Genomic DNA, 14,438 nt, shown 5'->3' with positions numbered 1-14,438 from the left:
TTGTGGTTAGCACTGTGGCCTTGAACATCCGGGGTCAAAGGGTCTAGTCCCAGCTCAGTTCTGTGTGCATTGAGTTTGCATGTTCTCCCAGTGCTTGGTGGGTTTCCTTCGGGTACTCCTGTCTCCTTCCACAGTCCAAAGACATGTAGAGTGGGCTAATTGGCACTTTCACATTGCCCATAGTGTGTCAGTTAGTGTTTGAGAAAAAAAAGAGATCAGGAACCATGTGTTCTTTATTTTTCTACCCATCCCGAGGCATCTGGAGATTGGGCCAGCTCCAAAGGCAAAGGCCAACCCTACGAGGATCCTAAGGCTAACCCAGAGAAGGTCCAGCTACAGCTGGATTCTGCTTCATGATGGTTTGGATTTGCACATGCTGCTCCTGAGCTCCCAGTGATCCAGACCCTCCTCTGCCCTCTGCACCATCCATCCAACTCTATGTTAACTTAGACAACTTCTGTTATATCGAACTTCCAGCAGCCCAACATACATGGTGTCATTAAATAATTCCTGTTATCTGTCAGATCATCACCCAGATGAGGATGGGTTCCCTGTTGAGTCTAGTTCCTCTCAAGGTTTCTTCCTATTGCCATCTGAGGAAGTTTTTCCTTGCCACCGTCGCCGACATTCTTGGCTTGCTCATTAGGGAAAATCTCATTATTATCTAAACACATTTTTTTCTCACTCACACGCACTTCCGTAATTTTTTTGACAATGACCATTGTTAAAAGCGCTATATAAATAAAATTGAATGTGAATGTGAATATGAATAAAATTTAGTGCACTGGAATGCATTGGCACACTACCCAGGGTGTAGTGCCCCTTAGTCACCTGGGATAGGCTCCAGGCTTCCCGTAGTATAGAGAATGTGTGAGTGGTTGTGAGAGCTGGCGAGGATCCAAAGCCTACCACTGGGCATGAGGTAGGAATACATATAAGCCACTAGTCTATTACCATTGAGACACCTATTCAAACCATGGGGCAATTTAGCATAACTAATCCAGAGGAAAACAACATGAAAAAGCACAGAAATCCACAGATAGTAACATGAGGTGAAATATGCAATGCTCTTGATTGTACAGTACCACTAGGCCACAACACTAAACTAAACTAAACCACAGTATAATGAACCTGGACATTTTTCCCATTCAGTCTGCTTCTTCTTCACGCCATGTGTTTTTAGTATAGTCTCCAGTTTCATTCATAAACACTAGGGTAAAATCTTTCTGAAATATAAATGATACATTTTCTGTACATATAGGAGACTTTCATACAGTAGATCAGTGTAGCTTATTAGGGTTGAATTTGCTCGCTGTGATCACATTGTGGCCATCCTGTAAGAATGTAATCTAAATTCTTTTATATGTGTGTATGTCAAAGAGAGAAAAAGAACGAGATCAGTAACATCTAACTCTCAAACTGCCCCAGGTGTGGTGTTGGGACTAAATTCTCAAATCAGCTACTTCCTTTCATCGTTAAACCTAAATATGACTCACGCCACATGTCCTCATTTCTATTTGTACCTTTAACTTTTTTTTTTACCTTATTTACTAATCAGTTCCAATTCCATTTACAGTAAATGCTTTTGGCATGACCGAAAATGAAAGTATTAGGTGCTAAAGTAAAATGTGCTGTCTCAGTTCCACTTGTGTGTGTGTGTGTGTGTGTGTGTGTGTGTGTACAGGTCTGTATCAGATTACTAGAAACTATAAGCAAAGAAAACAGTTGCTGTAGATGAACATGTTTCAGAGTGTTTTGTTCCATCTGAATGTGATTATATCAAAGTACTCCTTGTTCTAGGACGAAAAAAAAATCTTATGGGACTATTTAAAAAGATAAAAGAATTTTTTATCACGTTGCTATCGAAAAGCGTTCCTGTTAATTTGTACTTAATGAAACTACAGTATCTCCAAGATTTCAGTGGAAATTTGTTTAACTCTTCACCAGGAAGCAAGTATCCTCCTTATCATATCATTGTATATTGTATACCTATCTGAGTCACTGAAGCATTTTCGAAAATTTCCTGCAAGGGCTTTTCCTTCTCCCAGTCAGGGGGATAATTCTTGCTCAAATTGCAAGCTATGTGGATGCGTATTATCATTATTATTACTATAAACAAACTTACACAGATACAGACACACACGGAAGAAGCCTTATTTTAATAATGAAAACCTGGAAAAGCAGTTTGTATTATTAATATCCTGGTCTGGGCGGAAAAAAAAATCCCTACAGTATATTACCTTTCATCTTTGTACAGTACACTAGCTGTCGAGACTTGTATGGAAAAATAAATATTGGCACTGGCACATATACAGTAGTCTAGTCCAAACTTATTTGCATTACCTGGAAATAGATAAAATAATACCCTATATAGACTATATTCCCAAAAGTATTCGCTGCGCCTGAGTAACATCTAATAATTAACCCATAGGGTTTAATGTTGCTGCTACATGCATAACAGCTTAAACTCTTCTGGGAAGGCTTTCCACAATGTTTAGGAGTGTGTTTGTGGAAATTTTTGACAATTGCTCCAGAAGTGCATTTGTGGGCAGGAGCAAGGCTGGGCCAACAGTTTAATCTGTGTGTCTCTGGACATCCTCCCACAGTCCAGAGAGACACAGGCTAGGCTAATTGGTGTTCCCAAATTGCCTGTAGTGTATGAATGAGCGTGTGAGTATGTGTGTGCGTGTGTGCGTGTATGTGCATCCGGGGTGTACAGTACCTCGCCTCGTGCTCTGTCTCCTGGGATAGACTTAAGTCCTCCATGACCCTAGGACAGAATAAATCGGTGTAGACAATGACTGAGTCAGGGATATATACAGTACCATAAATACCATAATCCTAATTCAAGTTTATAACCTGATTAAACCCCACGGATTAAGAATTAGACATCTTTCAAGATAATATGCATGTGAAAGCAGGCACCTCCAGGTTTGATTCCCACTTTGGGTCTGTGTGCATGAACTTTGCATTTTCTTCCCATGCATGGTCCTCCAGGGACTCTGGTTTCCTCCCACAGTCCAGAAACACACAGATTAGGCTAATTGGTGTTCCCAAATTGCTTGTAGTGTATGAATGAGCGTGTGAGTGTGTATGCGTACAGTATGTGCATCCAGGGTGTACCTCGCCTCGTGCCCTGTCTCCTGGGATAGACTCAAGTTCCCTACGACCCTAGGACAGAATAAAGCGGTGTAGACAATGACTAAGTGAGTGATATATACAAATATCTAATTTATAAATATATATTAATCCAAATTCTCGCCAACTCTTAATCCTTATAGAACACATCTTTTCGAAGAGATGTGGTTTTTACTGTGTGTGTGTTAGCCTTCACTAGCCCCAGTTGGTACTGTAGCATTCATCTTATCCAGACGAGCTGGCTGGTGAAGGGAACTGGCAAATGAGGAAGCTACAGTAAAGAGTGTGGAAAAAAAGGAAGGTCTAATAAATTGGCAACAATGTAACATAATTTCCACTTTTATACTGTTTATCATTTCAAGATTACATACTGTACAATTTTCCACAGATTGTGTATATTTTTTGTAAATGACGGCATTTCCTCATACAGTTTGTACTGCTTTTCTTAGATACCATGCAGTAGCAGTTTGCAAATACCTGTGGTATTTGTTTTGAATTTCTACGAAAATGCTCATAGCAAACCTGTTTCATTTTAAAGGAGTACAGTATTTACTCAACTGATCTGTACCACTGCTCCTATTATCATTTAGTACAGTATGCCATAGTAACCATAGAGTTCCTGTGAAAACAGCTGCTAGGTCATGTGTCTTTCCAGAAATACACTGGAAATCCCTTCGTCTTCTTATGCATTGAGATGAGTGGTGAATATGAAAGTGGAAGCCAACGCCCCATCTACTGTCATTCTGGTGTTCCCAGTGTCCACATGAATCATAACCGTGTATTTCTTCAGAAGAGCGCAGTTCATCTGAAAGAAGAAACATCCATTTTACCTGTACCACCTAGATGGTAACCCTTTTGTTTTATAGTGGTGTTATACATATAAAATAATAAAATATACCAACATTATATGGAATTATAACTCACTGTAATAAACACTGTGTGTAAAGGGTGTGTGTAGTGCACAGCAATGGGCTTTTAGTCTCTCCAAATAATAGGCAAACCCCCGTTGTGTTTATGTCAGCCAGAGGTTCTTTTTATTTTCTTATAATTAACTAACAAATGTACAAGATGAAAAAATTTTTTTTTTTTATTAAATTGCGAAGGGAAACATTTTCAAGAAAGTTATTTGAAAATATTATTCCTGGTTCCCCAATCAAATATAAAATTTGTCAAACAGTGTAATACTGGATAATACAAATATGTTATCAAATCCCTATTTTTCCTTTTAGACATTTAAGGGTCACATATTTTGACATTAGTTTTATTATTATTATTATTATTATTATTAATAATAATATTTTTATTTGCATATTGTGTTAAACTATGTTTTCTTCCACAATAGTTATGTTATTTTATGTTTTTTTTTATGCTTTCAGCGTGTACTGGATGTACTACATTTACATTTACATTTAGGCATTTGGCAGACGCTCTTATCCAGAGCGACTTACATTTTTATCTTATTATACATCTGAGCAGTTGAGGGTTAAGGGACTTGCTCAAGGGCCCAACAGTGGCAACTTGGTGATTGTGGGGTTTGAACCTAGGATCTTCCGAACCGTAGTCCAATGCCTTAACCACTGAGCTACCCCTGGCACATGTACTGTACATGTGCATCCATCCTGTTGACCAAGGTCACGAGTTTCATAAACCCTAATGGAGCAACAGCAGCAGTGAGAGCAATGCAAATGTTCTACCACCTGACTACCGGGAAATCACTTTCCACTGAATTTAATAAAGCTTTGCTATATAAATACGTGGTAAGTCTTAATATAGTCAACAGACCAGCTAAAAGTGTATTACAAATAAAAGCACTAATGACGTTCAATAGAATTTCATTTAAACTTGACAGGAACATAAGTTGACTGTATCTACATCCATCATATGATGTAAAACTAAGTTTATTTTAAATAACAGAATAACAGTGGTGCTGGGGGTAGCGCGGTGGCCACGCAGCTCCAGGGAACCTGGTTCAACTCTGACTTTGGGTTACTGTCACAGATGTTCATTGCAGTTAGTTAAAGTGTGTGTGTGTGTGTGTGTGTGTGTGTGTGTGAGAGAGAGAGAGAAAGAGAGAGAGAGTGTGTGTGTGTATGTTGCTCTGTAATGGACCTGGCATCCAGCCAGTGTGTAATCCCTCCTCACATGCAGTGTTCCTGTGACTGGCTGTGAATAGACTGCCACCAGGATTAAGCATTTCATAAAGATGAATGAATGAATGAATGACTGAATGAATGAATTTCTGTCTGTATTCATTCATTTTGCACTGTTGTCAATATCGGCTCATTTATATGACCATATAATATTTTTTTAGCATTTATTATTAATAAACATTTATTAGAGCTATAATTTCACTTTGGGTCGATTCGCTTCACTGGGACTGAGAGACATTTCACACTTATTGTATGACATCAGCCGTGAAAACCCAAAGCGGAAATATTTGCAATGTTGCAAGTCCATATGGGTTTTCTGGGCTGTTTCTCAACTATCAAAAAAATAAAACATTTTATTAGGTGGAATTGTCACAGGTGTGAATGCATGTTTAAACAGTCTCTTCAGATGGACTGATGTCTCATCCGGGGTATATTCCATATTCCTGTCTTGTGTCTGGTGTTCCTTTGATAGGCTTCACATCCACTACAACCCACATAAACTTTAAAGATAAAGATGAAGATGACTGCTTGCATAGGCATGTACATTTAAAAAGTGTATGGGTGCCACCGGGATTGAGGTGTCTCGCTGACGCATGCATGACTCCGTCTAGACCCCACTGATTTGCTCATACTGTACACAAAGGCAATCAGTTAAATTAGTGTCTGAAACTGTGTTTAGAATTTACTGTATGTATATATGTGTGCTCATCTGAATGAGACAGATTATCTCTGTCTGTCGGCGGTTTAGGCCCTGTACAGTGACATTCACACATATCTCATCTTGCCGCCCTTCCCCTTGTTAAAAGCTTGCGTAATTACTACAATCATATGTGGAGACACATATTAATATGACGACAGGCCACCCGTCAGGGGAGGGGAATTCCTACGTTATGATTAACAGCTTTGTACTACAGTTTTTTCAGGTTGCTTCAATTTTTTTTTTTTTTTTTAATCGCAACACTCTTATCACTGAAATGAGATAAGCTTCCGAGAAGTGCTTTGGAGTTGGGATAAGATACTGAGTTCTTGACTGTAAGTATCCAAACTTGCAAGTCATTGTGGAATAGTTGCTTACATGCTACTTTTATGTTCTTATTTACAACGTGCATGTGTTTCGACAGGAATTCAGATAGACTGCAAGAAAAAAAAAACCAATCTGATCAAATCTGTTACACTGGAAGTGGTTTTTATAAAGGTGGTGCGAGTTTGTTGGTTGCATCAGTTGTCTTCATTTAGGACTGCAGCAAAATTACCAGAGTAAATGTGGCACTTCTTCAGAAGAGTAACAGAATCAGAAGGCGGATCTTTTATAGAGCACAGTTAAACAAAGGTCATGCGAGTTGGCAGAGGGTGAGAGGGAGGAGAAAAACACAGGAGAGGAAGTACTGTGAGTGACAGAAAGAGAGAGAGAGAGAGAGAGAGAGAGAGAGAGATAAACAAAAAGGAGGGGAAAAAATGTGTGTGTGTGTGTGTGTGTGTGTGTGTGTGTGTGTGTGTGTGTGTGTGTGTTTAAAAGAGAGAGAGAGAGAGAGAGAGAGAGAGAGAGAGAGAGATTCTTTGCTCAATCATGTTTGCAGTTCTCTGGAATTTTATGCATGAGACATTTACCAAGGAATTGCTCTGTAGTTGATTAATAGATACTGAGGAACAGTCTGTCATTGCTGGAGGCACATTGTGCCACTGATTCTGTTTAACCCAAAACACAAAGTGCACAACACATGCATTGTTGTACTGTACACTTTTTTTCTGTGCTTGTCTTATTCTGCAGTAATAAAAGATTAGTTAAATCTGAAAGCCATCTAGGGGATATTACTTCTAAATATAAGATAAAAACCATAAAGCCAATCCAAAGAGTAAGTAAATAAATAAAGCACAAAATAAAGCACAATAGGGCAAGCTGTGATAAAAAAAAAAAAACCTATAATATATATCACAGCTTCTAATTGCATTGTCTTTCCTGGTTTTTCTTTCTTTCTACATTGTAAAAAGCCATCTAATCTAATTAAGCTATGCAATAATTTCTGTTGGACAGTCGATATTGAGAGGTGTCTGCTACTTATGCTCTGTAAATCCTTTATAATGGCTTTAATATAAGGTGATGTTTGCTAATTGGTGATTCTAAACGAACTAAAGTTCTGGTCAGTTTCATCATGGTTCTTGATGGGTTTCGCAAATCCACTTCAGCATAGCTCCAGCTCCAGCACGAACCCTAACCCTAACCCAGCACATGTTCCTAGTAGTGAGAAGGAAGTTGTGTTGTGCGGTTATTGTTGGAGTATTATTTTCGCTCATATGAAAGTGGTCGTGAATTTGAGATTGAAAAAGTAATAATTCCAAAAGAGACTTTTGCGTGAGTTTATATGTTTGATAATCTGCATGAGCGATATGAACACTTACATTACGCATACAGTGGTACTGTAAATCAACACGCTAATAGTGTATATGTTAGTTTCTTTCAGGAGAGATAAACTTATAGATGACAACATTTTCATACTGTATATAATAAACATAATATACTAAATATCATATTTTTGTGTGGAAACATAATACAAATAATCTGATTATTGCGTTATTAGGAAAATACAACCTCAGATGAACAACAATATTACATATTACTTTTTTACTGTGCTGTATTTATTTAGCAAAAATGCAGTAACAAAAAATCACTTAAATCTTAAACCCATCTTAAGCAGCAATAACTTGATGTAATCGCTTCCTGTATGACTTTATCAGTCCCTCACATTGTTGTGGAGGAATGTTTCCCCATTCTTCTTTACAGCATTGCTTCAGTTCATTTCAGTTATTAACTTTTTGACTTATGTGCCCAGGTCCTGTAAGTGCAAAACAAGTCCAAATTATCACCCCTTTTCCACCATGCTTCACAGTGGGTATGAGGTGCTTTGGTCAATCATGTCAGAAGACATACTGTATCCTGTGGTCTCGGCAAAGATGTCACTACAGTATGTTTCAGGCGGGTCAAATTATTAAAAACAACTAATAAGTTGAATCTGTATACACAATATGACAAAAACTCAGATTGGGATTAAACAGATGTGTAGCCTTTAGAAAACCACCCATCAGTGAGGGTACTTGTAAAAACAAAAAAGGCTTCAATTTACTAAGGAGCGTAAAGACGGTTCTGAAAGGCATTGGGAGAAAGGTCATGTGGTCTGATCAGTTCCTGTTACCCTGTTCCAAAGTGATGTAAACATCAGGGAATAAATAAAAGGTGTAAGAAATGCTGCACCCTTATGCATTTTGCCTACAGTACAGTCCTGTAGGGCTAGTGTTATGATCTGGGGTTGATTCTGTTGGTCAGGTCTAATGAGGTCATCTGACAACCTGAAGATACTGAATGATCAGGTTTTCCCTGATGGCACGGCCGTATTCCAAGGTGATAATGACAGGATTCATTAGGCACAAATTGTGAAAGAGTGGTTCAGGCATGAGACATCATTTTCACACATGGATTGGCCATTACGATGGGCCATTGTGAGATGGGCTGGAGAAGGCTTCACACAGTGGTCTGACTATCCCATCATCAATACGAGATCTTGGAGAGAAATTAATCTGGGGCCGGATGAAAATACTTTTTGTGACATTGCATAAGCTTATCGAAATTATGCCATAGCGGATGTGTGACATACTGTAATCAAAGCAAAAGGAGGTCCAAAAAAATTATTAGAGTGTGTGAGTCTTTCTTTGGCCAGCCATTGTACGTTAAACATATGAAATTCCAGAACAAAATATACTGTATATTATTGCATGCATGTACTTAAAAATTAGTTATGTTTTTGGGGTTAAGGAAAGGCATAGGGGGAAAGATAAGCCTATATTTCTAGGAGCGAAGTCATGAATTATTAAAAGTGACATACAAGTTAAAGTAAGGTATTGTTGACTGATAGGACATAAAGTTTATGCAGCTCTTCAGAGAATAGCTGTTTAAAGCAAGTTAGTCACATTCATTTCTATTTTGCTCCATGGGACAGACGAGAACAAGATCAAAAAACAATTCTAACATTTCTAGTTAAAAGGAAGTAGTTATCAGTAACAATTGAACAATTCTTAGATTTTGCGAATCGGTTCTGGTTTTTGGGTGAGTCGGTTATTTACACCTGCTTCCTAGTATGAAAAGGTCTCATAGTTCACATATGTTTTGAAACAGGCTGATTTTCTTCTCTTTTTTGGTTTCCTGTAATACCCCTGAGCAACAGGAAGAGAACAGTGTGTGCAAAAAAAAAAAATGCAGAGGAAGTGATACAAGACCTGCTCACTCCCGCTGCAATGAAACAGCTCATACATAAATTTCCATGGGGTTATTGAAATTAATGTGCAAAAAAAAAAAAAAAAAAAAGTGAGTAATCATCTCATGAAAATGCCTTTTTAGTAATGTAGCAAGAAATAAACACTGGAGTTTAGTGGAATTTTATTTGTAATAGGCTTACACAAGGTTTATGGGGTTCTTCTCAAAATGTTTGCCTAAAGTGCCAAATCTCATTTAATTGAAAACCTTGTTTGGGTAATGCTCTACATAATGTACTAAACCTAAATAGGATTTTTACCTTGTAGACTGCGTAGATCTTTTAAAACACAGATTTAAGATCTTAAATCCACTCAGAGTCCCAGGCTGTGAGTGAGTGGGTGAAATGCCAGCTGCGCTCTATTCATGTTGGGTAGACCACAAAGCAGCTTTGACATCACAGTAAGCCCTAACTGGTTTCCCAGCAGACACACCAGTCTTCCACACACACACACACACGAGCACACGTGCGTGCACACAAACACACCCCTTCAGCACAGAGACGATGAGCACTCGCCTGAGGCAAATAAGCATAAGACAGCAGAGTTAATCCTTTCTTAAACACGCCCCTTCCCAGCTCTCTTCAATCGAAATCATTATGTGTGTACTGTACACACAGTATGAGCAGGCAATGGGTGTGTGCCATCTACCATTTAAGGGCTCTGATTGCGGGGTGTGGTTTAGCCAATATGTAAACACATGGTGTGTTCAAATCAAACCGGGACGTTTGATTGTACAGGATACCAGGACACATTCTAAAAGTAAAAACCACCTCTCTGTAAAGTCCCCTGCTACACTAATGCACTCATCCCAGCATTTCACAAGGGTTTGGAATATTATCAAGGTACAAAGTTTTCTCAGGAAGACTTTTTTCTCAGGAACTGTCATGAACTGAGGTCAGGGATGTTGCAATAATTCCAAGCTAAGTTCCTTATTGTGTACTGTTGATCTAGGCCACTTTTCTTTTCTAAGAGAGTTCCACTTGACTGCAGTTGGCTCCAAGCCACTTCGAATGGGATCGTCATTCACAGAAGTATTCCCTTCTGTAAAACTTTTTTACTATTCAGATGTTTACTGTAGCTGAGAGACTCATCGCCGTACTCTGCTTAATGTCTTCTGTAAGATTTATGCCTTTATTCACAATTCCCAGTTTGACTTGAACGCCATTGGTGTTTAAGGCCTTTTTGTCAGATAATAGATTGAACGTGAGTAGGTTGTATTCAAGTGTGTTCTGTTTCATAGGTAAAATATATATCAGCAGACATGATAAAAAAAGGAATGTCGGCAGACGTTATGTATGATACAGTAGCTAGCAAGAATGTCTGTTTCATCAAGAGTAACATTAGAGCAAACCGACCAATTCATAAGCTAGAATACGATTCAGGTTGTTCCTATTATACAATGATGTGTTTTTTCAGTGTGATTGTTTATCAAATTATTGTATGATGCCATGATTATAATCTTTTCATGATAACAAGTGACTTACTCATGCTAGTTGAAGTCTTACTGGAAAAGACTTGCTGGCGGGGGGGTGGGGGGGGGGGGGGTTCAATTCCCACTTTTAGGAGTGAATATCTCTGAATCAACACTATGATTCACTCTGACAGGATGGGCTGTTTTGAGATCATAAGTACAAATAATTACGCAAATATGTTCAACTAGGTCTTGACTGGGCTTGTCGTCTCATGAGCGGGTGAGACGACCTTGCTTGGATATTCGTCTTAAAAATGAAATTCCATCTAATAATGCGCCCATTACCGGGAGCTACCTTGAAAGCATGATCTCATTTCATTTGCCTGTGCTATATTTCAGTCTTTGTTTGCAGCATTGGTACCAGTAGTATCATTGGTGAAACTGAATGAGTCACCAAACAAAACACAAGGAATCCATTGTTAGAAAAAAATAGTGCTCTTTAATATAAATTACTGAAATCGCTTAGAAATATAAATATGTGCAAAGTATTTTCAGTCTGCTTGCTTTTGTTGTTGTTTCAATGGTTTTCTTTTTCAAGCATTCATACAGTATGAAGTCACATTAACAGTTGTAGCATTAAAACAACAGCAGATTTAAAAAAAAAAAATCTTCACACATGTAAATAATGTAAACAAGTACAAGAATAATTTGAGGGTGGCCCCTTGAAGAGGGTTAAGTTTCCCCATCTAAATACATTCATAAGCAAGAACCTTACTGTCTTCTCACATTCTAAGAAACTCTCTGGTTGTGGATTAATATTACTCAATGATGCATAAATATTACAGTGCTTTTTCATTGTCTATTTCTCCATACAGGTTTTGATCTAAACCAGTGGAACCAATAATATATATATTTTTTTGAGTCTTTCATGATTATTTTTATTCTCTTCTGGCTTGGTTGCTGTGCTGTTGTTTGTTTCGTTCTTCATTTTTCCACAAAAGGCATAATGATTCCTTGGAAGAAGGTGGTGACTGGTTTCCGTTAAATGTCCAGACAGGGTTGCTCTTGGTATTTTGGGCACTGGGGAGGCTGAGACAAGTTCCCATTGGGTAGAAAGAGCGAATCATGTTACAAGGGCAGAAAAGACCGCAACTGTTCCATTGACAAAGACAGTCTTTTACACTCACTCCTCTTGACTTGATGCAGTTCCTAAAAGAACTAAAAAGTGGGCCATTGTCTTGATGTTAATTTATTGTGCAAATAAAGGTGTCTGAGGGAGTTCAGTGGGTTGATCTCTCCCAACATGACAAATAGCAGCACGCACTCTCGGTTTGTGTTAACTAATCCGAAGCTCAAACCAACTCGTTACACTCCAAATCTCTGCTCCCTGAAGTTAGATGTGTTTGCAGAGTTTCAACTTTCTGAGCTCAGTCTTCTGTTGGCCTAGACTATCCGGTTATCTATGCCTAGCTGGTTCAGGTTCATCATCTTCTCCTGCAGTATGTTTTTGATGGCAGCGAGCCCATACTGTACCACACTGCTCATTCCATTCTATCCTTTCGATTTTCTTAGCTGCTCTACTCAAATCCTTGACATCGGTGTGACTGCATCACATGACTTGGATTTGTCATTTAAATGGGAGCATCATACTCCTGTAGAAAGTCCTTTAGTGGCTGAGGCAGCTCGTCCCTCTTGGCCAAGATCTCCATGTGGCCATTGACTGTCTTTCTGCACAGGTGCTGCAGTGAGGACATGTTGCAGGAGTAGGGTCTGCACAGTTCCAGAGGAACTTTCTCCCCTCCTGAGTAGATGTAGCATGCACTTCGCGAGTTTTCCTTGGGCTGTTTTGGAGAGTTCATATAGTGGTATACAAGCTTGAGGACACAGTCAAAACGTGGCGCTGTCCGCTCACCCTCAGCATCTGTCTGCAGGAAGAATGAGCGGTTGTCGCACTGCACGCGGACATTCTTGGTGCCCGATGGTGTTTTGACGCTCAGTGTGAAGAAGTGCCGCCTGTCAGCACTGTCGCGGATCAGGAAAGTGCCACTCGGCTCCTGTGCCAGCATAGTGCCTGCTTCTTTCCCGCTGATTGAGGCCCAGTAGAAGCCACTCTGCTGGAGTCGACACCATGCCTGCTGCACCAGCTGGTACTGCAGCTTGGAGCTGAATGTCCTGTAGTAGTGAGGGGTGATGGCGCAGCTGGTCATTGCTGTGTCGAACTTGCTGTGTGTGACCATGGTGCTGAACTGGAATTAACGTCAGATAGAGAGGTACCTAAGGAGAAGAAGGAGAGATGTTTTAGAACCACAGAGCAAGACAAAGTAACAGGACAGACAGATGGATACTTTAGTAAGGTCTCTCAAGTTGTGTTTAGTATAGCACTATAAAAGTCACAGGGAACAGAACTCAGGAGAACAGTAAAATTGTTACACTTCAATGGAGAGCTTCAAAGAATAAAATGTATAGATCAAAATAAAATATAAATATCAAAATAACACAAAATGAATAATAATGGGATGGGGTTGAAGAAGGTAATCATTTAGCAATATATTCTAAGGGTAATTCAATATTATTTGTAATGTTTAGTACTATTATATTCCTTCATTATTTGTAATCGGCATATATATTAACAAATACCTAGTGGAACTTTGTTAAGCTGGGAATTTGCCAGTTTGTTAGGATTGTACCGCTATATCACTAGGTCTCTTATTACACTAAGATTCCATTAAAACATCAGCTTTGTAGATACACCGTATTTAATAAATAAAATTATTTTCGCTAAATCTTACCTGTAGTGGTCCTTAGTATTGAATTATATCCAAAGGATTCGAGAACTCAGTATCACTCCATAGGCTGAATAGACCTCTTAGTAAATCCTCAATCAGTTAATGACTGAAAGAAGCTCTAGTCTTTAAGCCCGTTGCTGTAGTGAGCAGTAACAGTGCTCGGCTCCCTGTAATGTACTCAAGTGGAGCCCCGCCTCCCCCTGCTGTTTTTACGCCCGCCCTCTGTGTGCACGCCCCACCTCGGGCGTTCCAGTAAACTCAGACTGTCAGTAAGTTCTTTTAATGCGCAATTCCTGGTATTTGCGGGCGCTTGTCCTCCTCCCTCTCTCTCTCTCTCTCTCTCTCACACACACAGGCACACACACACACATACAAATACACACTCCCTACCCCCTCTCTCTGTTCCTCCAGTAAGAAGTCGGCTCTTTTACAGGAAGTTTATGTGTGAGATTTTTTTGTGAAGAAAAAAAAAAACAACAACAACACAGTGCCTTGGTAACATGGAAACGAGTTGGTTGTGTCGCAAACCTATTTAGTTGCTAATACAAATTCAGAATATCAACAAAAATGTGTACAGTATGTAGGAATATGAATGTAATTTTTTTTAATGAATTAACTAAACAGAATTTCAAGAAGTTAAGAATGAAGCAT

General features: G+C 39.0%; 1 protein-coding gene across 1 annotated transcript; it reads right to left on the bottom strand.

The window, feature by feature from the left end:
• Nucleotides 1-11,477: 11,477 nt before the first annotated feature.
• socs3a (suppressor of cytokine signaling 3a) lies at nucleotides 11,478-13,946 on the bottom strand. The gene is made up of 2 exons (XM_053515352.1): nucleotides 13,791-13,946; nucleotides 11,478-13,275 (listed from the first exon to the last, which is right to left on the bottom strand). The coding sequence occupies exon 2, from the start codon at nucleotides 13,236-13,238 to the stop codon at nucleotides 12,633-12,635; it is 606 nt and encodes a 201-aa protein (XP_053371327.1). The 5' UTR covers nucleotides 13,239-13,275; nucleotides 13,791-13,946; the 3' UTR covers nucleotides 11,478-12,632.
• Between the last annotated feature and the right edge of the window lie 492 nt (nucleotides 13,947-14,438).

This window comes from Clarias gariepinus, chromosome 16 (genome assembly GCF_024256425.1).
Source record: "Clarias gariepinus isolate MV-2021 ecotype Netherlands chromosome 16, CGAR_prim_01v2, whole genome shotgun sequence".
Classification (NCBI taxonomy): Eukaryota; Metazoa; Chordata; class Actinopteri; order Siluriformes; family Clariidae; genus Clarias; species Clarias gariepinus.
Note: the sequence above shows the minus strand (reverse complement) of the source record. Positions and strands in the feature narration are given on the sequence as shown.